Below are 25,215 nucleotides of genomic sequence, written 5' to 3' on the forward strand. Positions count from 1 at the left end.
GAAAATGTACTGTTTAAATATTCTTTGATAAAGATCCCCCCCTCAAAGACAGGATAAGTTTGGTGTTGGCAAATACAGGTGGCAGACATCTAAACTGTGACACAGGCTGAAGAAAAAACCATATTTGGAAATGCAGTCACACAGATGATCAGAACATATTAAACACCATTTGCCACAATGAAAAATATTTATGAAAGGACTAACTGCATGGAATATATATATTTATTTACATTTACAAGCTTTCATGGGTTTTGTTCGTTTTATTTGGTCTTTTCGCTCTGTGAAAGTGCTGTTGTGTGTTCAGGTCTTTACAAAAACACAAAGGAATATGCTATATCAAACAGTATCCTCTAAACTTATGAGAATACTAAACATTGACCTGTGTCTTCTAAGTCCACATTAGAGAAGAATTATATAATTATTTACCCACCATACTGATTTATGACTCTGAAGTGCTACTTTATTTCTTTAAAATGGCACGTGACCAATGTCTATAAATATTACACCAGAAGTATTTAGAAAATAAAATTTCTAGAGATGAGATTGGTCCATGACTTCTTTAATCAGGAAAAAATAAGGAATGCTCTTTTTTGTTCCTTGAAGCACAACATACTTCTAAATTTGAAACAAATGTCAATGCTTACAATATTGAATAACACTCATTTCTAGGTTTTATTTAAATGGCTGAGCAACTGACAAGTGGGATATACTGAAAAGAATGAGCTACTAAAGCGAACATATTTCTAAATACAAGATTGATCCAACTCTACTAACATTCTGAATCTACTTTACTGAGCAAATTGCTTCTTACTTGTTTTAAATTTGAGCACTAGCCTGTACAGATTTATAGCTCACTATATAGGATACCATTGAAATGAGCTATGTTCTGATTTATTCCTGTAACTTGATATGTGCATACGTTAGCATGTATGGGCAATACATAATCCACATTCTCTACTTGTACAATTCATTGATCTTAGAGGTGCAATTATGTTAATCTAATCTAATTTCAGATGAGATTTTCAGCTAAAACAGGACAGGTAATTTCACCTTTAGCGTGCTGTATTTATCTCTTTACTTCTAACTGAATTAGCTGCAGTATACATTACTCATTAGAAAATATGCTGAGACAGTGAGCTCTAGTAGTAAAGAGTCCTCCTCCTCCCATTTTCCTTTTTGTGTTTTTTTTTTTGTTTTTTTTTTTTTGAGGGACATTTTCCTTTTGATTTTTACTATTCTTTAATTTCAACTGCTAGTTCTTACATTTTTCCTGGATTAAGGAGTCCTTAATATCATAAATAAGACCTTTTTTTCTCCAGGCTTGAGGTTCTTTAAAGGGAGGTTACATCCATCATTTAAATAATCAGCTGCTTGCAATCTCAGTAGTTCTGATTTATTGCCATTTCTCTAATTTTATCTCAGTCCCAGCTGTAACAAAACCAGTTGAGTACACGAGGAAAAATGTGGAGGCATGGAGGTAGTCACTTATAGCTTTTCTCTAGCAAAATTTAATATTAAAACCACATGCAGGTTTTCTCCAAATGCTTACGCCTTGGAAAACAAGCTTATTAAATTATCCAAAAATCAAGTTATAAAAATGTCTGTTTTGAAGATAATCAAAAGAATTGCAAATAGAAGTCTCCGAATCTCATTTACTGCACAGAGAGTGGGCTGAGATGCCAGGGAAAGTGACATGTGGGCTAGCTTTACTGACATCTTGGGCCACTACCACAGCGCGCCCTTGTCGTGATACCTACGCTGGGTATAAGTGGAATAGAACCCATACTGTACTAACTACAGTGAAAAAGATCTGTTTTATTAACTACCATCATCTGAGAACTTTCTGGTAATGATCACTTCAGTGAAGTTACCCCTGCTTCCTTAAAGGATCTGCTACTAAGCAAACTTGAGTTCTTAGCCCTCGAACACCTGGGGATGGGATATGACACCCTCTGCTTATTTATATAACTTCACCAAAGCAAACAACAATAAGAGTGTTTGCACAAACACACCAATAAGACCTTCATGAAGGAAAGAAAATTCTTTTTTTCTTTTTTTTCTTTTTTTAATTAAAATTAATTGCACAGCTAGTATAGTGAATTTGTCTAGGGAGAAAAAAAGGTAATATTCACGGTTTTTCTTTTTGTTTGGTTTGTCTTCTTCTTCTTGTTTGTTTGTTTGTTTTCCTCTGGAACACAAAATAATTAGATTTTACCAGCTAATATGACTGTGGCAGACACTCTCTATTAAATGACAGGTTATAAGTGTATGCCTGTGAAGCAGTGCAGACTTGCTTCTTAAAAGTAGCCAGAGGACAGGAAAGCTCTGTACTTCTGATCCGCACAGGAACCGGGCAGGTGGACAATATCAATGGGGCTGAAGCTTAGAAAGTGTGAATTTCTGTATGAGTTTCTTTTAAAGTCAGGAAAAAAAAAAAAAAAACAACTTGGAAAGCGTTACAGCAGTCAAGGAAACTTGGAGCTTACACCAACCCAATAAAGGGGCTTGCCAGCATCACTGCTGCACTCATTTAGAGTTATGAGTAAATGGACTGAGTCATCGCCGGGAACTGAACCATTGCTTTCTCTTGAGGAAGGTAACTTCTGCAGCAATAAACTCTTGGGAAAGAAAACTGCGTGGCATTTGAAGCATTAACTCAGCGACATATCTAAAAACAATTTGATATTGACATTGCTCTGTGGGTAACCTCATGAATTCAAATTATCCCTCACTTCCTAGTTTGATAAGCACAAGCCACATCAGTAGGAATTTGTGAAAACTTTTTGGCTGTTGTTTGCTAGCTTAAGAGAGTCCAGGTTCAAGGTTTGAAAAATCAGAAGATAAAAAGCCAATAATGAAATTATTTGCTCTGTAGATTGTAACTTCATGATGATAACAAATATGGCAATGAGTACCATACCCTCTGCCTTAAAACAGTCACTATTTGGAGTCTAGACAAAACTGCTTAGATACAAAGCCATCAAGATCTTCTGATACCTTGGCAAATAGCAAGGGAATTGTAGAGAAGATGAATGATACTGGCACACTGCCTAGCTTTAGTTAAAGACCTAACATTTTACAAAGGAAACGGCAAGAGTAATGGAAAAATATGATTTTGATCACTGTACAAGAGGCAGACCAATCAAATCAAACTCAGCATTAGCTGCAATCTTACCTTCACAGTAGTGAAGTTGCTGCTTTCCTGGATGTGAACTAAAATCCCATTCTCGCTTCTTGTTCTGAACTTCACTTCCAAGCTGTCCACATTCAGAGGTTCTGGGCTGGCACCTCTAGCAACGTATCTCATCATGTATTCACGCTTCTTATTTGGGCTTATGTGGTAGTCAAGTCGTCCTTTGCCTTCCAGTGATAAGGCAGTGTCGGCAGTAATATCTGGGACAAGGATGGGGGAAGCACTTAGTATGCAGCTGGTTGCAGATATAGTACAGTGATGATCTGCCTGATAACAACAATTTTCTTCAGGGAGGAGATCAAGTTCAGAGCAGGTCAGTGGGGAGAGCAGGAGTGAATGGCAATTTCACCCCCCTCTGTTCTTTGGCTTGAACCAGAATGTGTGTTTGAGAGGGGGAGTGTGCTAGTAATTTACTGCTGGTATCAGTCAATAGTAAATTAAAACTCGCTAGAGAACAAGTGAGGGAGTAGGAGAAAAAATTTGGCACTCAGAACTATAATTCCTTCCCAGGGATGTTACTATTTCCATTACTGCAAACAGGGTTTCATGATATATTGAACTCTAAGCTCTTCAGGACAGAGATAATGACTTTCCATTTGTAAAACGGTGTAAAAGAATAAAAATGGTAGAGCATTGACTACTAAACGCTGTTAAAATCATGGCAAAATTATTTCGTAAACTGACATAATAAAAGCATATAAATCAGCTAAACAATAGTAGGACATGTAAGAAAACAAAATTCAGTCAATATACTACCACTATATGGAAATAAATTGCTTTGCTCTCCTAGACAATTGTGTATTGATTTATAGAGCTATCCATACTCAAGTTTATAATCCCAGAATGTAAATGTCTTGCATTTACTTACATATGCCATATACTTTCACGCATATAACTTGATGATTATTAGATAAAAAAGTACAGAGAAGCCATAAGCTATGCAAAGGGAAGCCTTCTCCCTCTTACTCTCTCTCTTACCTCTCCACAGCAGACAAATCCCTTCTTTTGGATAGCTTTATTTTGGTTACTGATTATACCTGATTGGAAGCAGTAGCTTTAAATGAGTGTAAATTACCTGAAATGTGATATAAAGACAAGGAAACTTAATATATATAACTTGATGTTATTTTTAACTTATGAAAGAACAATAGTCCATTGTGGACTTTTCCTTCATGATTATTTAAGAGGCAAGTAGGCTGCTTGTTTTCATTATTTCATAAAATTCATTATCCTGTGCCCCTGAAAAGAAACTCTTAATGGTATAACCATACAGTTAGATGCAGATGAAAAAGAGAGCAAAACCCTACATTTTTCACAGTGGTCTCCCGTCAGTCCATCTTTGCATTGGCATTGCTGCCATGACCAGTGATCAGTGCAGGTGCCACCATGTTGGCAGGGGCTAGTTGTACAAGCACTTTCTAATCGAGGACATCTGAAACAATGCAGAAAAGCAGATACTGAGGAATGCATGTACAAACAAGCAGAGCAAATTTGCTGGAAAGGATTGTGTGTTTGAATGATAATCCTTTTCTTCCCTTCAAGAGATGCAAAAGTTGAGATGCTCTTCTCTCAGACAGCTGATGGTTCAAAACAGATCCCACTTTTCAGAATCAAGTTACAACAGGCTTAATAAAGGGAAGGGAATTCACAGGCAGTGAAATTCCTATTATCTGTTATATAAGAGATGAAGACACTCTTTCAGGTGCTTTTTACACTGCAGATCTCTGGAGACCTCACTTCTTTCACAAAGAACAGTGAAGACTGGAGGTGGAAAGAGGAAGGGTGTGCTACCAAATTTGGACCTAAGACTGACATTGTTGCTACAACTGTGGCTTCAAATAGAGAGACGGAAAAACAATAGAGTCAAATAGCTGATCGTTTCTGAAAGATCACTCAGAGGATATGAGTGAAATTCAGTGTTACTTGAGAGGCAAATTGATAGAACAGACATTGTGAATTAAAAAGAAATAAGGGGGAGCAGTGGTTTAGTGAACCGTAGAAGTACAATCAAACCCAGGTGGAATTTATAAAGAAACAGGGCTACTCTATTTCAGCCTGCAAAGCAACATTAATAATAATAATTGGCAACAGAAATGTAATGATGTTGCTTTTTTGAAGTTTCTGTAATCTTTTGTGAATCTCTCACCCAGATTCATTTCTTAATTTTTTCACACTTTATAATAAATTCTACAGTCATTTTTTACAAGAAATATCTAAAAGTGTCAGGACTGGTGCCTGAGTTTCATGCTGGCTTCCTATATCATAAATACTGTCTATTCGATACCATATATAGCAGACGTACTGATCTAAGATTCCTTGAGCTGCCAAAGCCTGGCTGGGCTCCAGGGGACGTCCATTGACTGCAAACTCCATTATACAGCCCACAAAATCATGGCTTTCCACCTGTCCTCTCCTTTGAAGGATGGGCTCAACAGACCTGATACCACCAACGGTAAGTCGATTTGGTTGTACATCAAGGGTCCTATAAAAGAGAGAAAAAAAGGTTTAACGACATCAGACATAAAATAGCAGGGACAACAAAGGAGCTGTCAGCTAGGGTCTGTGGCTAAAGTTCCACTTCCAAAATTCATAATGTACGTTTAGAAGGGGAAAGAGAGTGATGCCCCTATGACATATAAATTCACACTGTTGTTGAATGTCAAAACTTCTATTCACTTAACTGAGCAACTCACTTGAAATCAAAATGAATACAGATTTTCACTCAATTATGGCTTAAATTATAGATTATATTTAAACAGCTGGAAGGTGGATTCGTTGCTTTACAAATACATATCTGCATTTGTATATACTATACTAGTGGAGAAACCACCTGTGTTAGGAAATATGATTGTGACAACTGTAAGGAATCAGCAACAATGATGGGAATTAAAGTTACTGCTATTTTTAAGGAGGATCAAAAGAAGTGACAGAAAAGGTTCTGAGTTAGTTATAGTAAGAAAAGAAAGAATGTTCTCTGTACTAGTCAATATTAAATGAAATAGAAAAAAAAAAGACACAAAAATTTGTTCAAGTAATTATTTATTTTTTTCCTATTAGAAAAGCAGTTGTGTTTCTTACACCTTCACAAGAAACTATAGGTACATTCAAAAAAAAAAAAAAAAACACCAAACAAATCAAAGCCCAGAGTGAGCAATACTGGAGTGAAATGTAGGCACTACTAAAGTAATAGTATTTTGCTGTCTAAGCCTGTTTTTACCAAGACAGACACCTCAAGTAAAAGTGGAAAAGGTTTTGCTAAATACTTGTTGCACTAAATTTTGTAGAATTTTGAACTGTCCAGAAGTATTGTAGTACATCAAAGAGCAATTTGATTACAACACATAAATTTGTTTCATTTTTTAATTAAGATTTACAAGTTGCCAGTAATCATGAGTATCTGATATTCTGATAACTAATTTTGTCTAGATTTTGATGTGAAATCCCACAACATTAATTAAAAAACCTTATCCTCATTTACACTACAGTGTGGACTACCCTGTTATGTGGGGTTCTTATGTTCACCCATACCCTAGGAACAGAGATGGACCTGAGAATTGGGGATTTTTGAATAAAATCCTTGGACATGGGAATTTAGCCTGAGTAGGCAATCAATGGGACATGGAGAAAATTTAACCTGCTTCTACAAGGATGGAAGGTGATGACACTTCAGAGAATTACCTCTTTAGACCTCCCGAATGAGTGCAACTTAGGCATCTATCCCTTCCCTTAGACTGGGCTAAAGACACGTAATCATTATTCCAAGCTTCTCTAATTTTAGCAAGTGGTTTATTTTCATTTTACAGAACTAAACCCCCCAAAAATGAAGAATTATTTACCAGTCAGTGGAAACAGCCACATTGCTAACAGTGCAATAGCCTGGCTCCTGATCCTCAGAGCAGGAATCCACTGTCAGTGATGCTGCCTGCAAAAGCCACATATACAGATATGTTGAATATTGCAAGGGTACATTCCCAACCACATTAAATGCTTATAATATATATAAAGAGCTCGGCTAGAATGAAGTACTTGTACATTATGTCACTCAGTATCAAAAGATTGCTCAGAGACACTGACCAACTCCTTTCTGCAACACCACAGTGAACACTGAGATGCAGATAGTAATGGAGCAGGAGTTAACTGACAAGCTCATACAGAGTCATACAGTGAAACACCAACTTTTCAGCTTTGGATTCCTCCACATTTGCTTGCTTTCCTCCAAGCACAAAGGGCATTCCTCCAGGGGCTTGACCATGACACTAATCACTTGCCTGAACTGGATGAAAAGTGCCGTGCAAAAGCTGGGTGTGCAAACTCTAAGATTATTAGTTAAAAATAATAACCCAAGTGGACTACATCAATAATGGTGAAACATGTGGACATCGCTTGGTCAGAAGGACCAAGTTGACATCCAGAGAAGTGCTGGGCATCATCAACACTTAAAGCAGTTTTCCTCTTTAATTTATTGATATCTCAAAGCCATCGATCTCTAGACAGTGGAGCCGTCTTTTTACATGTTATTTACACCAAAGCAAATCATGGCATTTTTATTTTCTAATTTCTGTACTAAAATTCTTAAAAAAACTTTCACTAAAACCATGAAAAAACTCCTACTAATTTAAAAAGGAGTTTTTATTTTATTCCTCATTTAGCAAAGAATTTTCCTCATGGTGATTTATTAATAACAGATGCACTGTGAAAAAAGTCCTGAAGGTTAGTTAAATCAAATTTTCAGAAAAATAAACTTAATCTTCAGGTTGTACATATCAGCTCCTCATGTTTCCACTAGATGTGTGGTACAGTTCTACGGCAAATTGAAATCAAACGTTTCTTTCCAAAAAGACTTGATTTCTACTTTGGTTTAGGTTACTCTACAGGAGCTGAGCAAACAGCAATAGCTATCACAATCTCATTACAGTGCAAAGTTTTTTTCTCCTGCCTGCATCTCAGTTCACTAACAACATCTTGGAATCCCAACAGATTCTCCATTGTATTTCCAAAATGCACAGTGCAAGCTGACATTCACAGCTCTCGGCTCTAAATCACGTCCTACTGTGTCTAAATTGTTCAATTTGCTTTTCTTTTTTTTTTTTTTTTAATAAAAGCTTATCTTGAATTTCTTTCCATACATAATATGAAAACTGCTTCTCCTGTGAAACATCAGTCTGCAATTCCAAAGTAGATTACATGCCCTGTATAAATGAAACAATTCATAGAAAGAATAATAAGCTGACTGGTCTGTATGCCATCATATGTGTACATATTTTCCTTCAGAGTTTCAACAACAAAAAATGAAATGAGTTTTTTGTTCTTAGCTCAATCAGTGTAATCTCCCTAACTTACATTGCTATGCACTGTGAAAGCCAAGTTGCAAACCCAGCTGAAGGGCTAGATATTTGAGAATATATTTTACTTGGACCAGAGTTCATACAATTTATTTTCTAATGTTAGTCAAATGTTCCTGCTTGTTACTTAAGCATTACTCTACAGTTACCTTGCTGCATTATGAGACTTTCTAGTCTGTCATTCTGCAATATCTCAGGACTGACAACTTAATGATTTTACCAGTTTCCGATAAAATCCCACTGTGCTGTAGGAAATGACAGATTTGGAATCCTGAAGGGGGGCTATTTTATGCAGTTTTGGACACCTGGGAGACATTTTTCTTGCAGAAGAAATATCTAAGACAAAGGTGATTCTGATTACATACTCTGTTTGTAAACAGCTGACATTAATGAGATGGTTTAAACAAAAATCATGCAAAAATATAGGTTGTCTTAAATGCTCTCAGTCTGAAGCATTCATAAGTGAAATTTTCTTTATATAGTATTCTTATGCTCTCTCTTCTTCTGTAGTCTAGCCCTCTGGCATATCCACAAGTAAAATATTTTCCCACTTTATTTTTTTAAGTGTATCTCATTTATTTTCTGCAATTTTCAAGGTAGGCTCTATACTAAGTTATAATTAATATCAACAGGTATACCACACTAATTTAGTTGCTAAAATGTAAATGTTATGTCTTATAAGACCTAGGTGCGTTTTTGAGCATAACTTTTTGGAAGCTGTGAGGCAAACTGTTAAGTATTTGATATTAAGGTACACTAAAACACCATCATTACTCAGCATCACAATTATGCTTCATGTTGCTTGGATATAAAACTCCTACGTGCACAACTCAGATATCCAAATTTAGTTGAAGACTAAGCCATTCCCCAGTTCAACAAGCGAAAGAAATCAGGTATTGCAACATGCAGCTGACATGCAGTTTCTGGCTCAAGACTCCTCAGGAGAAAAAAGTGCTGTGCAGAAAAGTCGGGAGGCAACTCTGACCATACAGAACCATGGATCAAGACCTAGTATACCCCTCTGATATTCCTGAGACATTTGTGCCTATGGACTTCTCACCCTGGACATGAAGCATTTCAGTAGGGCACTGCAAACAGAGCAGCTACAAACTATAAAAACTACCTTAGCAGCAATGACTGCTGCAGCCGTTAGTGAAAGGAAATCTCTAGGAGGACTCAGGAGGAGTCACACCGGGTAGAACAGTTTATTCTTTTATTCCCTCCATCTCTTCTGGTCTGAACTATAAAACAAAATGTGGAGCTCCATCCATCCATTATTCTTATGTGACTTTAATTTCAAACATGGGAAGAATATGAGATTCCGTATATGCTGGCCATATCTTCCTGAAAAGGGAGCTTTTGGGCAGTAGTTACTGATTGTGGATGGCAAATATATTTGGTTTCATTTCTAACTCAAACACTATGGAGTCAAAAAGTTTGGCTTGAACTCAAAGAATATTTGGTTTATGTTCTGCTTTAGAAATATTATTAAAAACTAGAGAAGAGGAATAAAAACATTTACTGAAGAAAAAAAAAAGGCAGAAGGGTTGAGGCACCAGGCATATGGCAATCAATTGTCCCTGTCCACTTTTTGACAGAATTTCTTCCCTCTGATAGGGGCAGGCAGGAAGTAACTCTCCTATTTCTCCCCACAAAATCCCTCTCAGTGTAGCAATTTTGAACTCTCTGCATTTGGGATACAGAGGGGGGAGGAAAGAAAAAAAAAAAAAAAAAAAAGGCTTTTATTTCAATGAAATTTGCAAAATTTCTGAACTAGCTTAAAAAGGTCATAGATGGAATTTCGAATTTGACCATTTCTACTATCCAAACATTAAGGTAAATTATTTTCAGCATTTTTGTTGTTACTATGGTTAATCAGTACTCCTTAATATCATTCCCGTAATCTGCATCAGTTAATTGGCCTCATATGCAGTAATTTATCTCACTAATTATTCCTGGTTCTCATTTTTCACATTTAGAGTGCGGGGCATTGCACATGTTTCTTTAATTATTTTTTATTATCTTCATACTAAACAAACCATTGTCGGTCTTTGAGTCAGTTGGAATAAGAAAGAAATGAGGGAGTTTTTTTTATCCAAAGTTGGAGGTTCTGCTAGCAAATGCAATGTTACTAATTTTATGTTCTTGTGAGTTCATGTGGAAGCCAAAGTCACTTGGCTGAACTTGTCTTAAATTCCCATTTTAGCATTTCTTACCATTCCAGCCCTCCGGGCAATAGCTGTGTGAAATTGTCCATCAGACACCTTCTTAGTTGTGGTAAGCTTGTACGTGCCGCTGCCAAGATTGTAGGAGAATCTCAGCCTTCCTTCTGTTATTTCCAGAGCCAGAAATTCTGCCCGTTCTCCAGTTTGGTTATCGTAGTTATACAACATTAAAGCATTCCTTTTTATAGTGGCAAACTTTATGTAGATATAATTATTGTTTGGATCCATACTGGGAAACTCCATATAAGACAACTCTTCAAATCCATAACTATTCAGTTCACAATGATTCCCAAAAACACCTGCAAAACAAAAAATAAAATCTGGTAGCAGATAGCTTTTCCTCATCGAGCATAATCCCAGAAATGAAGTATTGATGTGCTTTAGACAGGCCTTTTAAAAAGCTTCTAAGATATGATAAAAAATATGCAATGTGAGCAGAAGTGTTCTAGAGGACATAGTTTTTTTCCTTGATTTTGTTTTTAATTGCAGTGACAATTAGAAAACAATTTGAGTATTAGTTGCATTTACTATGGACCACAATTATAAATATAAGAAATGAATAAAGCTTCAAGAAAATGTAACATAAGGAAAACAAAATAAAGGTTACTCCAAATGTTAGTAGAAAAATGCACTTACAGCTATTTACAAGTGTGTACTGAGGGTTTCAGCAGCTTTAAAATATAGATTATCACTTGAGTTTGTCTGTTGCTTGTGGTTGTTTTTTTAATTAATCCATTGCATTTACTTTTTGTGCTTTTCTGTCCAAACAATGACAATTTTGTAGGAACTTGCATTCGAAATCAATCTAAATGCAATTACATCAGAATGTCTTAAATATCTGTGTTGTCTTATGTCTTTATTGGGTTCATTCCACAAAACAAACTCAAGACAACTAAATTCTAATAGTTATTAAACTATTTTGGCAGTACTACACATGCTCCTCTAATTCTCAGAACTGTATGCTGGTTTTTGGAACTCAAAATTTCATTAGCACGCAATAAACTGAAAGGGCAAGCACCTGTGAGAACTAAAATCTGTTCTGATTGAGTCAACTTCTTGTAATGAGGACAGGACAGGGTTCCATGCACATACTTATCAGTTTCAAAAAGGTAAACATAAATTGCATATTTGAGAATTATTAGTAGGGAAAGGGAAGATAAGGAATAGGAGTAGCAAACTCACCAAAGGGGCAAGGGCAGTAGTACCCCTCAAACTCACTCTGGCAGGACCCACCATTAAAACAGGGGTTGCATTCACAGTAATTGACAGTGGAGTCACACGTTTTCCCTGCCATCATGAAACAAGAGCAATTTCCAGGTCAGAGTAACCCAATCAATAGCCAAGTCAGAATACATTTAAGCAACAAAAGGGAAAATGTGTGGGGCTTAGAGAGGGAAGAAGATAGAAAACATAGGTATTGCTCCCAACCCTGACATGGGCCTGATCAACACAGACAAATTTTCAAGTGTTTTGTTGTAATTATCTCATATAGACACTACATTTCTTTTTATTAACTGGCGCCTATACGCCTATACCAGCGGGATCTTGATATGAAATGAGAAGCTGAATGAAAACAAAAAGGGTTTTTCTTCCTATTGAATGCAGCGCGCTCATTGTGAAGGGGATCAAGAAGGGGATCAAGGATAGTGACAGCCCTTGCTGGAACCTGTACGAACACAACATGGTGAACACAGGCTGCTATTGTACATTATATGATCTTCCTCATCAATTACAACCTCCTTCCTGACTCAGAGGGACCAGAGTCCTCCAGAGCTAAAATATGTTACCCTGGATGCAGTCCTTTTCTAAGCAGCCACTGTCACATGTGGTAGATATTATTCAACAGAGAATAAACTGAAATCACATAATTCATTTCAACAAGGAAAAGAACCAGGAGAAGTGGTGAAGATTTTAACAGATGCTGAACACTGGCAAGGGGATTCTTTGTACAAAAGTAAAATTTTCTTTGTCTGAAAACATTAACTACCAAAGTGTTTGTTTTCACTTTTTTGGTTTTTCATTGCTTGGCTTTTACCGATTTGGCAGTACTTCCATATATGTCACTCTTGGTACCTGCCTTGGTTTCTGCCAGCACTGCTAGCCTTCCCTATCTATTCAGCAAAAACTTGAAACTATTGTGTTTTCTGCCTATGTTTCTCTGTAAAGAATTTGAAAAATCAGCCATATTTTTTCCAGATCTTTCCTTAAACTCCACCTAAGCCAGGATAACTGCAGATACTTAGCAAAGGGTAAGACTTGCATATGCTTCTTACCGCACTAACAATGAATTATTTTACTCATTGCACTATACAAGTATAAAGCATGTTTAAGTTAAAATAACAATATGAACTTGCATAGAGGCTGTCCATACTTTTGTGATGCTTCTATCCTGTAACTATTACTTGGCACGTGACAACAATATGTAGTTCTCAGACTTTGGGAGATTGCTAGCTTCTAAAATTGTAGACAAATAGGATTGTACTACTACTAGCTCTGCTAGTGTTACTGTTTCACAGCTTTCATCCCCTGATTAGAACACTTTCTTTTACAGTACCTTTCTGTTTAAGCTAAAGAAGATTGAGGCTGTTCTTTCATGTGAGCAGGAGCCCCCCCGTATGACTGGAGACAGCATGGAAATGGAACATTAGAGTAGTCCTGTTTTTAACATGCAACTCACAGATTCACCACGAACCCGGGAAACATTTCCAGTGTCTGTATCTAATTACACTCTGGGGGTATTTATTTTTTTATTGTCTAACAGGCATGACTGAAGGATGAGATAATTTTTTAAGGTTAGATTTTGCTGTTTTCCTTATTGAAGAATTATGACACATAGCATCCATCTTTGACTTATCAAGGAGAACAGATCGCAAGAATGAGGTAAAGACACTAAATTAGCTCAATGATATTTCTTAGTTAAAAAAAAAATCTAATGTAGCTAATAGGGCTTACTAAGTCTTCTGAAGTGTGCCTTAAGTGCTCTTCCTTTTGTCAGCTCTCTTTAAAGCTGGCATATTTGCTGAGTCAGCAACAGAAAATAGATGTTTATTTTAGCTGCACATATTTTAACTAGTGAATAACAACACCTTTTTCATATTTAACAATTGTTTCAATAATTCAAAAAAATAATAAAAATGTGTTTGCATTTATTCCAACTGTTTTGACACAAGGGAACACAAATACTCTGATTAAACAATCCATCAGAGCTAATAAAACTAATATTTATCTAAAATGAAAAAGAAACTTTGGATATTCTCTGTGATTCTCTGAAGTGCTAAACATGCTTATCTTAGGAAGCAAAAGCCAGTTATCAGCAGAACAAAAACACAACTTAGGAATGCTTTTCCAGTTTGTCACTACGGCTGTTCCATACAAGCACTTACAATTAAGACTTTGATAAAGTAAAATCATAGAATCTTAAACTGATTTGGTTTGGAAAGGACCTTAAAGATCATCTAGTTCCAAGCCCCTGCCATGGGCAGGGACACCACTCACTAGATCAGGCTCCAGGCCCCCATCCAATCTGGCTTTGAGCATCTTGGAAGTGCACAGATGGAGATGCTCCATCTGTGGAATCTGTGCCAGAGCCTCACCATCCTCACTGTGAAGAATTTCTTCTTGATGTCTAATCTAAATTTCCCCTCTTCTGGATTAAATATATCACCCCTTGTCTTACCAAGGTACTCCATAATGAAAAGTCTCTCTCCAACTGTCCTGTACGCCCTGTTCAAATACTGGATGGCTGCTATAAGGGCTCCCCCAAACCTTCTCTTTTCCAGGATGAACAACGACAACACTCTCAGAGTCTCTTCACAGGAGATGTGTTCCAGCCCTCTGATCAGCCTGAGTTCAGGATGGTCTACCAGTGTTCAAATTGCACATTCTGGCTCTTCCATTTTAATCTAACCTATATTTCTTCTATATCCCTATTTATTTCTCTGTTATCTCTGTCTAGGGAAATCAACCAGTGGATGTGAGCATAGTGAGGCAGTGGGTATTTCAGCAAATGTGACAGCAGGTTACTTCTGCTGCTGCAGATTTGTACATCTGCAGAATGCAAGCTCTTGTTCATTACTGGCAAAAATGCACAGCTAATGTGGTGACCATTTGGGTTGGAAATGGTGTTTTGTAGCTGAGAATTTGCTCAGAGTTACTATGCTCTTTCTATCTGTTATAGGTTATAGATAGAAATAAATAGGAGGCATTATTTTTGGAGGAACCTATGTATTTCAGGGTATCAAATCCAATGAAGGGAAGGAAACATCTCAGTCAATGTTTCATGAACCAAAGAGACTCCAAACCCAGCCTGCCTCCAGTAACACTCCAGCTTAGGTAAATGATGCAGTTAGTTGAATTTTTAGATTACATCTCAACTGAAATACTGAAAGATTCAAGGTATTTACCTTTGTGTCACAAAGATGTTGTTTGAAGAACGTGAGTTTAGTATAACACTAGATAATTGATAACAGACAGCATTCAGTATTTATCATTCATCACCTCAAGCTGATGATATCACATGCAAAAATCAAACTTCCTGAGAATAACTTTTTTAAAATTGAAGAATGTAACAGGAACAGATATCAACTGAATGCTCTTGGGTTAGATTTCAGCTGATTCAAGAGTTTCAGTTTTTGTTGTTCCTTATGCACATCTTTTAAAATGGTTCTTCTATTATATTAATCCTGCTTTTGAAACAATTTCACAAACCTATATTCCTTCATCTCAATGAGTCCTGGAAAACTGAAAATGAAAGGTTCAAAGGAAGGGCTGACAAGTACTGTAAATAACAAGACATATTTCTTCTAGAAAATTATTATTTTAAAAACAAAACCTGATCATCATTAAGAGATGTAATTATAACAGATTGTTTAAACACTAATGATGTTGCTCTGAGGTAATCACTCTTCATAATCCTATTCAGTGAAACGAACCAAATTACCTTTGCAGTGTGATGAAGTGAAATGCAGCTGACAAAACATAATAAATCAAATAAAAGAAAGACTCTCAGTTTCCAGGTAAGCCATTGTAAGGGTCTAAAGCTCAAGTACTTGAATTTGCAGTGAACAATATCTGTCTAAGAAAATAAACATTTCTACTTGTATGCACTGCTGTGATACTATTTTGTTTTTGTTTTTTACCAACTATGCAAATTCAATTAGGAGACTGTATTTTCATTCCAAGAGAAGCAGCAAGGCTATGTTTATGATACACTGAATTAAAAATCTGCTATTTTGGCTGTCTCTTTTCAGTGAGGCACTCCGGTATTGTATTCATAAAGAAACAGTTTCAAGCTTTATTTTTACATTCACTACAGCTATCTGTAATCATATATGGATCAGGATTAAAATCTCAACCAGCTGTGCAATCTTTCTGTTGGTAGTATAATAATGACATAGCAGTCTCTATGACAAGCATTCTCAAACAATCTGTATTCTGATATCTGCAGAACCTATTGTATATTAAATTTGTAGCATTTCAAATACGCTTCTGCAGACATAAAACCTCAAAATATACTGATTATTAGTTGAGATCTTATCTAATAAACTCCACTGATATTCAGCTCCAAAGATATGTTGGTTTTTAATTACATGCTTTAGTGCCGTTTGTTTTCTGTCCTGACCAATTAATCTCAGGACACTTAAATACTTCTTGATTCTACAATAGCCAACTGATTTTAAAAAGATCTGACTCCCAGACATAAACGCCTGCCTCAGTGGTATTCTGTTTTAAAATTATTTATGTTGACAAGTAGTTTAGAGGAAGCTCATACCAGATGCCAGATTTAATTCGTGGCGCGAAAGAAATCCAACACTTCAAACTGTAACAGTCTCTTATCACATTTTCTTAGTTAAAACATTCTTTTCTTTTTTCCTTTCTTTTTTTTTTTTTCCCCAAGCGTTTATCATGTGTAGAGCTTTATTTTTAGCTAACATCAGGCTTGAACATTAAACTTTAAGACCAGAAAAAAATGACCAAGACATTTCTTTAATGCTTCAAATTATAGGCTAGAGGCAAATACTACAGTATGCTGCTAGTTAATGAAGTGTTTTGCTTGTTGGCAACATCAAACATATGCCCATTTAACCTCTGGTGCTAATAACCTAAAGCGTTACAGGGGACAAGTTCCCTAGAACTATTTTGCCATGCTCCTGGCAAAATAATCTGAAGTAATAATATAACATAAAATAAACTCCTGGATTGTAAACTTAATTGGAACTGCTTCTCAGTTCACAATAATTGTTCCTGACCTGAGGCTCAGTAGTACATCTGTGGGGTTCACACAGAAGATCACATCAGTATCCTCTACATCAAGAGATCTTTCACTCTGAATGCTTATCAGCTGCTGTAGCTGTGTCTAAATGAAGTAGTCATGCCTTTATTCAAAATCAATTAATTTTATCCTTTGCAATAAAGTATACAACATCTCCAGTACTAATCTGGCTTAAAAAGATACCCTGAGTATCCACTGGTTACAAACAAGCTTTGGGGACAGTAGAAGCAAGCCGAATTGTCACATCATAATGAGCAAAGCTGTGCCTACCTGGTCCCCCCTAAGGCATTTGAAATACTCCTTATAAGAGGTAATAGAAGCTTTAACTTCTCTAGTCTCTTTATTACATCTCTAGAAAGTGGCCATAAGTAATGGTTATAATTGTTCAGACTGGTAATACTCAGCTAGCTAAAAATGTTTTAATTTCTTTTGCTGTTTTGTACTAAGGATGCTCTAAGCATGATAGGAATATCTGAATGAGATGTCCTAAGTTTGCTGCTGTTGTTCTGTCGTTTTTTTTTTTTTAAACACACAATGAATACATGACAGAAAGACAGAATGCAAGAACTAGCATTTTTTCCAAAGGTTATGCACAAAAAGACTGAAACTCTGCAGTGGTACACACATTTTGTAACTGTGTTCCTTCACTGCAGTTGTAAGACATGATAGAAGTAGCCTTGCACCAATATGCAATAGCAATATTCCTATTTCTTTCTGTTTTGAGAAACTGACATCCAAAAATTATAAAGATTAGGAGTTCTTTCTTTGATCAAATCATTTGGAAAGTGATCTGAGTTCCTCTAGAAGCTCCACTGCAGAATGGAGTAGAACTCCACTGACTGTAGCACAAGGTTCCAACTCTCTCCCACAGCCATAGCCACCCACGTGACAGACAACTGAAATATGGTGAGGGGAAACCCATCAGAATATATGAGTCTGTATCAGCTTCTAACACATTAAACTTTTAAAGCAACATTTTTCCTACATAAGCGTTTTTGAGTTTTTTAGAATTTTCAAAAAACAATATTTTCTTGAATGCTCCTCAAACTCAAGGATAATAACTAAAGATCCTCAAGTAAAGTACATCACAGCAAATGCTTTTCAATGCACAGAGGAACCACAGATGGAGGATCCAATCACACTCAGATTATGCCAGATCAGAACAAAACATGCACATGAACTCAAAATTTACAGGCGATTTCAAGTACAGCTGTTTTCCCAAACCTCAGCCTAAGCAATAAAAGAAGATTAAGGTTGGAAGACAGTCATGCTAGATAAATTCCAAGACGACAAATTTAGTGGGCCAAAGTTTTGATGCCATAATTATTAATGACAACCAAGTAGTATTCTTCCCCTTTTGAGGATGTCTCTATATTTTCATCTGACCCCTAACGCTATATGTTATAGTGGCTGTAGGAGTTTAAGAGAATTTGCAACCTAAGTGTGTTGATATTTTTCTTAGAACATCTGAAAGTATCCAGAATCTTCACAGGAGGAGTTAGTCAGGAATTTAATTTAATTTAATTAATAAATATGCCCTTTGATAACTACAAATAAAATACATGTCCTTCCCACATGACAATATAGATTAGAACCTTGCCATAATGCAAACATCAGTCTGCTTTTCTAGGGATAATGTGAAACAAATACTGGGGGGAAAAAAAACAAACAAACACTCAGAAGAAGTAGGAATGCTGCAGCCATTTCTGTTAATGAAAAAAATAAATGGCAAAGGGACAACATATGCATGCTTGATCATTTTGCCTGAGATTTGTTTTCTTTTCCATATCCTTCATCTGTTTTCTATATTGTATGACCGTAAGCAATTTGGCGCATAGGGTGATTTTCTTGCTTGGCACACTCCTAACAGAATCAAAATGCTACCACAATATGCACAACAATAACAAGAACAGAAAAAGTCATACTTAAGCACTGGAAATGTTTTCTACATATTTAATAAATTAAAATAGCTCTAGTAAAATCCTTCTCTTCTAATGCAAATCAGGTAAGAGAGATTTGCTTAAGGACAGCTAAAATAAAATAACACTGTGGGTATCTGGTCTTCTTGGTTTTCATAACTACAAAAGTGGTCTTTTGCATGACTCCTTCACCTAATGGGAATGCTCATATTCAGATAATTGTAGCTGGAAGATATCTTTTGCTTTAAAGGTACATTTCTGCTCTCTTTCCCATTCTCTTGACTGAGATGAAGAGAAGTAAAAGTGTACCTGTATACCCAGTTTTGCAAATACAGTTGAACGTTCCAGGGAAGTTCTGGCAGGCAGCCCCATTTTTGCATGGGTTGGAAAGGCACTCATTGACGTCCCTCTCGCAGGCCATGCCGGTAAAGCCGTCTGGGCAACTGCATGAGAATCCCCCCACCAGGTTGTGGCAAGTCCCATCGTTGTGACACGGTGAAGGGAGGCACTCATCAATGTCGATCTCACACAAGCTGCCTTCATACCCTGGCATGCACCTGCACATGAAGGGCCGAAGGGGCTCATTGGCCACGATGATGACAGGGATGCTCTCGTGGCTCTTCAAGGCTGGGCCTACAGCCAGCCTCCTCATGCAGCTCCCTCCATTCTGGCACGGGCTCTGGAGGCACGAGTTGTGATCCACAGACTCAATCCGCACCCCGCTCTGCCGGAAGAGGATGTCTTTGATGCTCTCAAAGAAGGTGGCCACACCACTGGGATTCACATACTGGTTGCTGCTGCGCTTGACAGCCGCCATCAGGAAGGTCTGGTTGCTCTCCTCGTACAGCCCATAGAGCTGTATGGCAGTGCCCAGCCCTGTCAGCTGTGAGCTGGCAATGCGCAGGAAATGGAGGTAGTGGTTCGTCAGAAAATCCTGCACAGTATGGACACTCAAGCGAAGAAGGATGCTGTTGTCAATGGTGGCATTGCCAAAACCCGCAAAGAAAACACGGACACTGCTCGTGACAGCACCATGCAAGCCGTCGCTGCTGAGCACAGCCAGGTCAAACACCCCATCTGTGGACCTGGCCTGTGAGTGCAGCTCACAGGTGCCCCCAGGAATACTGAAGAGGCTGGTGACTCCTGAGGTGAGGGAGCACTGGAAGCTGTCTAACACATCGGGGTCCTGTGGCTTTACATTGCCCAAAATTCCTCCTGGGAAAAGGTTGCCATAATAGTGAACATAGATTTCTACCGTTCTCGGCTGAGATGGGTTGTCATTTTGGTCTATTACCTTTATCTGCACAGTTCCTGTGGAAGACATTTGAGGAATGCCAGAGTCTCTTGTAATCACTGACAGGTAGAAATCACTGATTTGCTCCCTATCAATCTCCCTTGTTGTAGTCAGGACACCAGCAGTGCTAAGGCTGAAGTAACTAGTTGCAGGGCCAGTGCTGAGTAAGTAGTACGTAAAGGGGCCTTGGTTTGGAGGGAGATCGGGATCTGAGGATTGAAGTGTCATTACAAGAGTTCCCGCACGATTATTCTCCATGACTTCTCCCTGGCGGGTGGACAAGGTGGGGCCATTATCATTGATGTCTTCCAAAGTTACCAATAAAGAGGCACTGCCTGTTGCAGATGGTGTTCCTGAATCAATGGCCAGCAAAGACAGGTTGTACACAGGCAGAGTTTCTCGATCCAGTTCTGCTGTGACAGTGACCTGTCCTGTCTGTGGGTTGATGGAAAAGGCACTGTTGTCATTACCAAACCCAATGAAATAAGAAAACCGGCTCCAGCTAGGGACAGAATCTGAATCAAAGGCACTCACAAATGTGACATGGGTGCCCGGAGGAACACCCTCGCTAATTTGTATGTTGTAGGTTCCTAAAGTGAATACAGGAGGATCGTTGGCATCCAGTACAGTGATATTAACAGTTACTTCATCTATATCTGCACCACGAATGCTTCCAGAATTTTTTGCAAGAACTCTCAAAGAGATTCGTTCTTCTTTTTCTCTGTCAAGAGGTCCTGAAACATAGATCTGGCCACTTCTTCCATCTATCTGGAAGCCCTTCTTTCTGCTATTGCCAAAGATAAGGTAGTGAACTTCTCCATCAGTTCCCAGATCACGATCGCTTGCAAAAACTTCACCCACAATGGTACCTTCAGATGCTGCCTCAGAAACTTCAAAATAATAAAGCTTAGACACAAAACGGGGGACATATTCATTAGTCCCTTCTAACTGGATGTTGACACTGGCAAAACTGCACCTCTCTTCATCTGGAACATTAAAAGCCTTTATTGTTAAATGGTAACTTTGCTTTGTTTCATAATCTAAAAATCCTTGGGTAGTGATTGTTCCTGTGTTGGGGTCAATGACAAAGAGGTCACTATCTGAGGACTGAATGGCATATGCAATCACAGCATTAGGTCCAGAGTCAGCATCACTGGCATTTAAACGAATAACAGTTGTCCCACTTGGGGCATTTTCTAATACTTTGGGAAAATAGTCCTCAGGGCTGAATGCTGGAGAATTATCATTCACATCAATGACATTAATGGTGACACTGCAGAAGCCTGTTCTGGACACCCATCCTCCATCTGTGGCAGTAACAATTAGGTCATGCTTTTGGCATAACTCAAAATCAAGTGGTTTTGCTAGTGTCAGTGTACCAGTAGTTGTGTTGATAGCAAAGTTGCCAGCCTCATTTCCAGAGGAAATATTATATCTGATTAATCCATTCATAGCGGCATCTCTGTCTCGGGCTGAAACCGTCCTGATCACTGCTCCAACAGAGTGACTCTCTGGGATAGTAACAGTCATATGGCTTTGAGAAAACTCAGGTGTATGATAGTTTTCCTCTGTTACGACTATTTCAACAGCTACCTCGGATGACAGTGGAGGATTACCTTTATCCTTTGCTTTTACTTTAAATAAAAATTTTTTGTTCAAATCAGCCATTAGTGAAGATGACACAGAAATCCAGCCTGTACTCCTGTCCAGTCTGAATTTATTAGTTTTGCTTTCATCAGAAAGAAAGTATTCCACTTCAGAATTCAAACCAAAGTCTTTATCATCCACTGCAGTGACTTTAATTAAGTTTGTGCCAGTTCTCACATTCTTAGTAACAGGTGTAAAATATTTAGGAGCAAGGAACAGTGGTGCATTGTCATTGCTGTCGACTATGTTTATTGTGACAGTTGTCTCACTCAGCAATGGAGGACTGCCGCGGTCTGAAGAAGTCACAATGAAGCTGTGCCTGTTTATGTTGACATTGCTTGAACCACTTGAGTTTTGGTACCTTAAATATTGTTTGTTGAAAATTTCCCCTGTGGTTGCATTGATACGGAAGAACTCAGATTGAGATTTTATGAAATAGAAGATGTGACCGTTAGATCCTTCATCGGGATCAGTGGCTGAAACTTGAGTGACTTTCAACCCAATCCCAGGGAGCTCAGGACACTCCAAGTAATAGGATGGTTTTGTAAATCGTGGAGCATTGTCATTGACATCAGTGACAAATACGGTGACATCTGTGCTCACTGTCCAGCCAGAGTCATGTGCAGAAACTCTGATTCTGTAGCGATCCGTATCCTCCCTGTTTAGCAGTCTGCTGACTGTGATATCTCCAGTGCTTGGATTTATGATAAATGGGAGACTTGTATCCCTTATGGAGTACCTGCTGATTGCATTCATGCCAATGTCTTCATCTGAAGTTGTGACTCGGGTTACTGTAAATCCCAGAGGTGCATTTTCAGGCACAGAAGCACTAAATATCTGAGAAAATCTTGGGGCGTTGTCATTTTCATCTAAAACATTAATGATAACTTTGACGGTTGTGCTCTGGAGAGGGGTGCCTTTATCTGAAGCTTTTATGGTTAGTGTGTATTGAGACAATTTCTCCCTGTCCAAGGGCCTGATACTCCTGATCTCACCTGTGGCTCTGTTGATATTGAAACTATTTTCTGTATTGCCCTCAATTATTTCATAAATTAACTGTCCATTTAGACCACTGTCCCTGTCAACTGCAGCCACCGTCAGTAACTTCCGTGGGGACAGATTCTCCACTATTTCAGCAATGAAGGGATCTTGCTCAAACTCCGGTGCATTATCATTGACATCTACAACCGTTACTTCCAATTTCTTATACGAGGAAAAGGGAGGAAAGCCTGTATCTCTGGCCTCAATCCAAATCACATATTTCTGTATGGCTTCAAAATCCAAAGCCTGGCCGACAGAAAGCTGTCCTGTTACCTGATCCACTATGAAGGTGTTGCCCAGGTTCCCACTGGCAATATAGTAGGACAAGGAGCCTCCTCTGGCTGAAGACCCAGAAATCGTGGTGACAAGCGTCCCAACTGCTTGATTTTCAGGAAAAGTGAAAGTCTCCTGTTCGGCTTGAACTTGAGGAAATTCTGCTCTGCTCACAAACCTCACGGTGACAGTTGTAGAGTCTGTCTTGGGGTACCGGCCGCCATCCCTCACATGGACAGAAATTGTGACTTCAGACTCTCCTGCCAGCTCATTGGCAGCTAGGATTGCCCCCCTTGCTGAATCAATGTGGAATTTCTCCGCGTTCTTCCCCACAAGGGAATAATGGAGCTCCGCGTTAGAGCCGGTATCTGCATCAGTGACAGTCACTGCAAACACAAACGAACCTGAAATGGAGAACAAAGACCAGGCAGTTCATGAATGAATGCATCAGTTGTGGAAAACACTATGCCAGCTTTTCACTCAGAAATATATGTGAGGAAGAGGGACTCTTCCTTGAGGAACATGCTCTTTCTCATACTGCTCTGAAAATGAACTTCTTTTACACATTATATGATGTTCAAGAAAGTAACTTGTGAGCCCATGAAACATACATGTGGTCAAAAAGCATGGGTCTGAAAACCAGGTCACTGCATTAAGGGAAATGCACTGCACAGATGCCAGTGGCTGTGTGCACTGGCAATTGAATCTGCAATTTTTTGATAGTCCAGCATCCCATTTCTAGAACATTCACATTATGAAAGTCATAACTCAAGGGAAATTGAAAGTCACTGATACTTTTTTTTTTTTTTTGCAGTTGCTCATAGTTTATCCATGTTATAACAAACAAAAAAAGCAACAAATAAACAAACTAACTAAAAAACCCAAAAAATAAAATGATTCCCACCCACCCTCAAAAAAATCCAACATTGTAATTCTACAACTAACAAATAACTGAACAGGCAGCACGAGTGGACATTCACCCTCATTGACTCACTCTCCCTCACAATTTTTTCCTCCTATTTCCTAGATGCTGTGGCTTTGTTGCCAGTAATCTGTGAGATTATTTAGAGGACAGTAAACTAATGGGACCACATTTTTAAAAGCATGGTGATCATCTGAGATAGTGGTAAATCACACAGAAATAATAAACTATCACACACTAGTACAATAACATTGATCAATTTCAAATTTACATTTCCCAGTAATATGGGCACTTTCTGCATTAGGATCTGTATTTTCATGGAGAATCCAGGGTGTCCTTTTGTACTGAAGTTTACAGATCTAATTCATAGCAGATCTTTCAAATTTGACACTGTTCAATCAATTTGCAGAATACTCTGTTGATGCTTTACTACTATTTAAATTTAGAAGATGCCACTTCTGTACAAAAATCATGTTTTCAACCTCTTAAGGCAAAATCAGTTGCAGGCAGGAATGACTTTGGCAGTGTCAAAGTGGCAGTGTTTTAGTGTCCCCCTAAAACTATACTCTATGTCACCATCTGAGGAAGAATATTTAGGAAAGCACAATATTCAAATTCCTTCTGAGAAATGAGACATCAAGTATCAATTTTTGCTTCAGATAAAACAATTTTACTATTAATTATTATTATTACTTGTTCTCATTTCTAGTGTCAACTAAATCTATAAAAAATTAAGCTTTGTTTTCTTTCATACTGCACATTACAAATTCTGTGGTCAGAATAAAAGCAAAAGTCTTGAAAAAATTTTGAGGGTTTGGTTTTTTGTTTCATTTTGTTTTAATAGTTGCCATGACTGCTAGTAATTGTCAATAGCCTTATGAACATTTCCTTTTAAATGAAAATAAACTATCAACTGAAGAATTTGTAAATAAAAAGCGCATGTATCTCAAGCTTTTTGCAAAGTTAAAAAGAGTAAACATGGCTTAGGCTTTCTATGCATTTCTAGTTATAAAGAGTCATACAAAGTCCAAAAACAGTATTGCCAGAACAGTTCAATTAAAAGTATGTATGCTCATCATAATCACATT

The 25,215-nt window shown here is 37.8% G+C and overlaps 1 protein-coding gene across 1 annotated transcript in view; it reads right to left on the reverse strand.

Annotated features, from left to right (window-relative positions):
* The window catches only part of FAT4 (FAT atypical cadherin 4), a 134,360-nt gene that overhangs the window by 8,639 nt on the left and 100,506 nt on the right, over nucleotides 1-25,215 (reverse strand). The window contains exons 9-15 of the mRNA XM_010710090.3: nucleotides 19,260-23,609; nucleotides 11,943-12,047; nucleotides 10,752-11,059; nucleotides 7,030-7,115; nucleotides 5,496-5,675; nucleotides 4,501-4,625; nucleotides 3,176-3,393 (exon numbers count right to left, since the gene is read on the reverse strand). Of these exons, the coding sequence (XP_010708392.3) occupies nucleotides 3,176-3,393; nucleotides 4,501-4,625; nucleotides 5,496-5,675; nucleotides 7,030-7,115; nucleotides 10,752-11,059; nucleotides 11,943-12,047; nucleotides 19,260-23,609 (5,372 nt within the window). The remainder of the gene's footprint in view (nucleotides 1-3,175; nucleotides 3,394-4,500; nucleotides 4,626-5,495; nucleotides 5,676-7,029; nucleotides 7,116-10,751; nucleotides 11,060-11,942; nucleotides 12,048-19,259; nucleotides 23,610-25,215) is intronic.

Source organism: Meleagris gallopavo, chromosome 4 (assembly GCF_905368555.1).
Source record: "Meleagris gallopavo chromosome 4, MGAL_WU_HG_1.1, whole genome shotgun sequence".
Taxonomy (NCBI): Eukaryota; Metazoa; Chordata; class Aves; order Galliformes; family Phasianidae; genus Meleagris; species Meleagris gallopavo.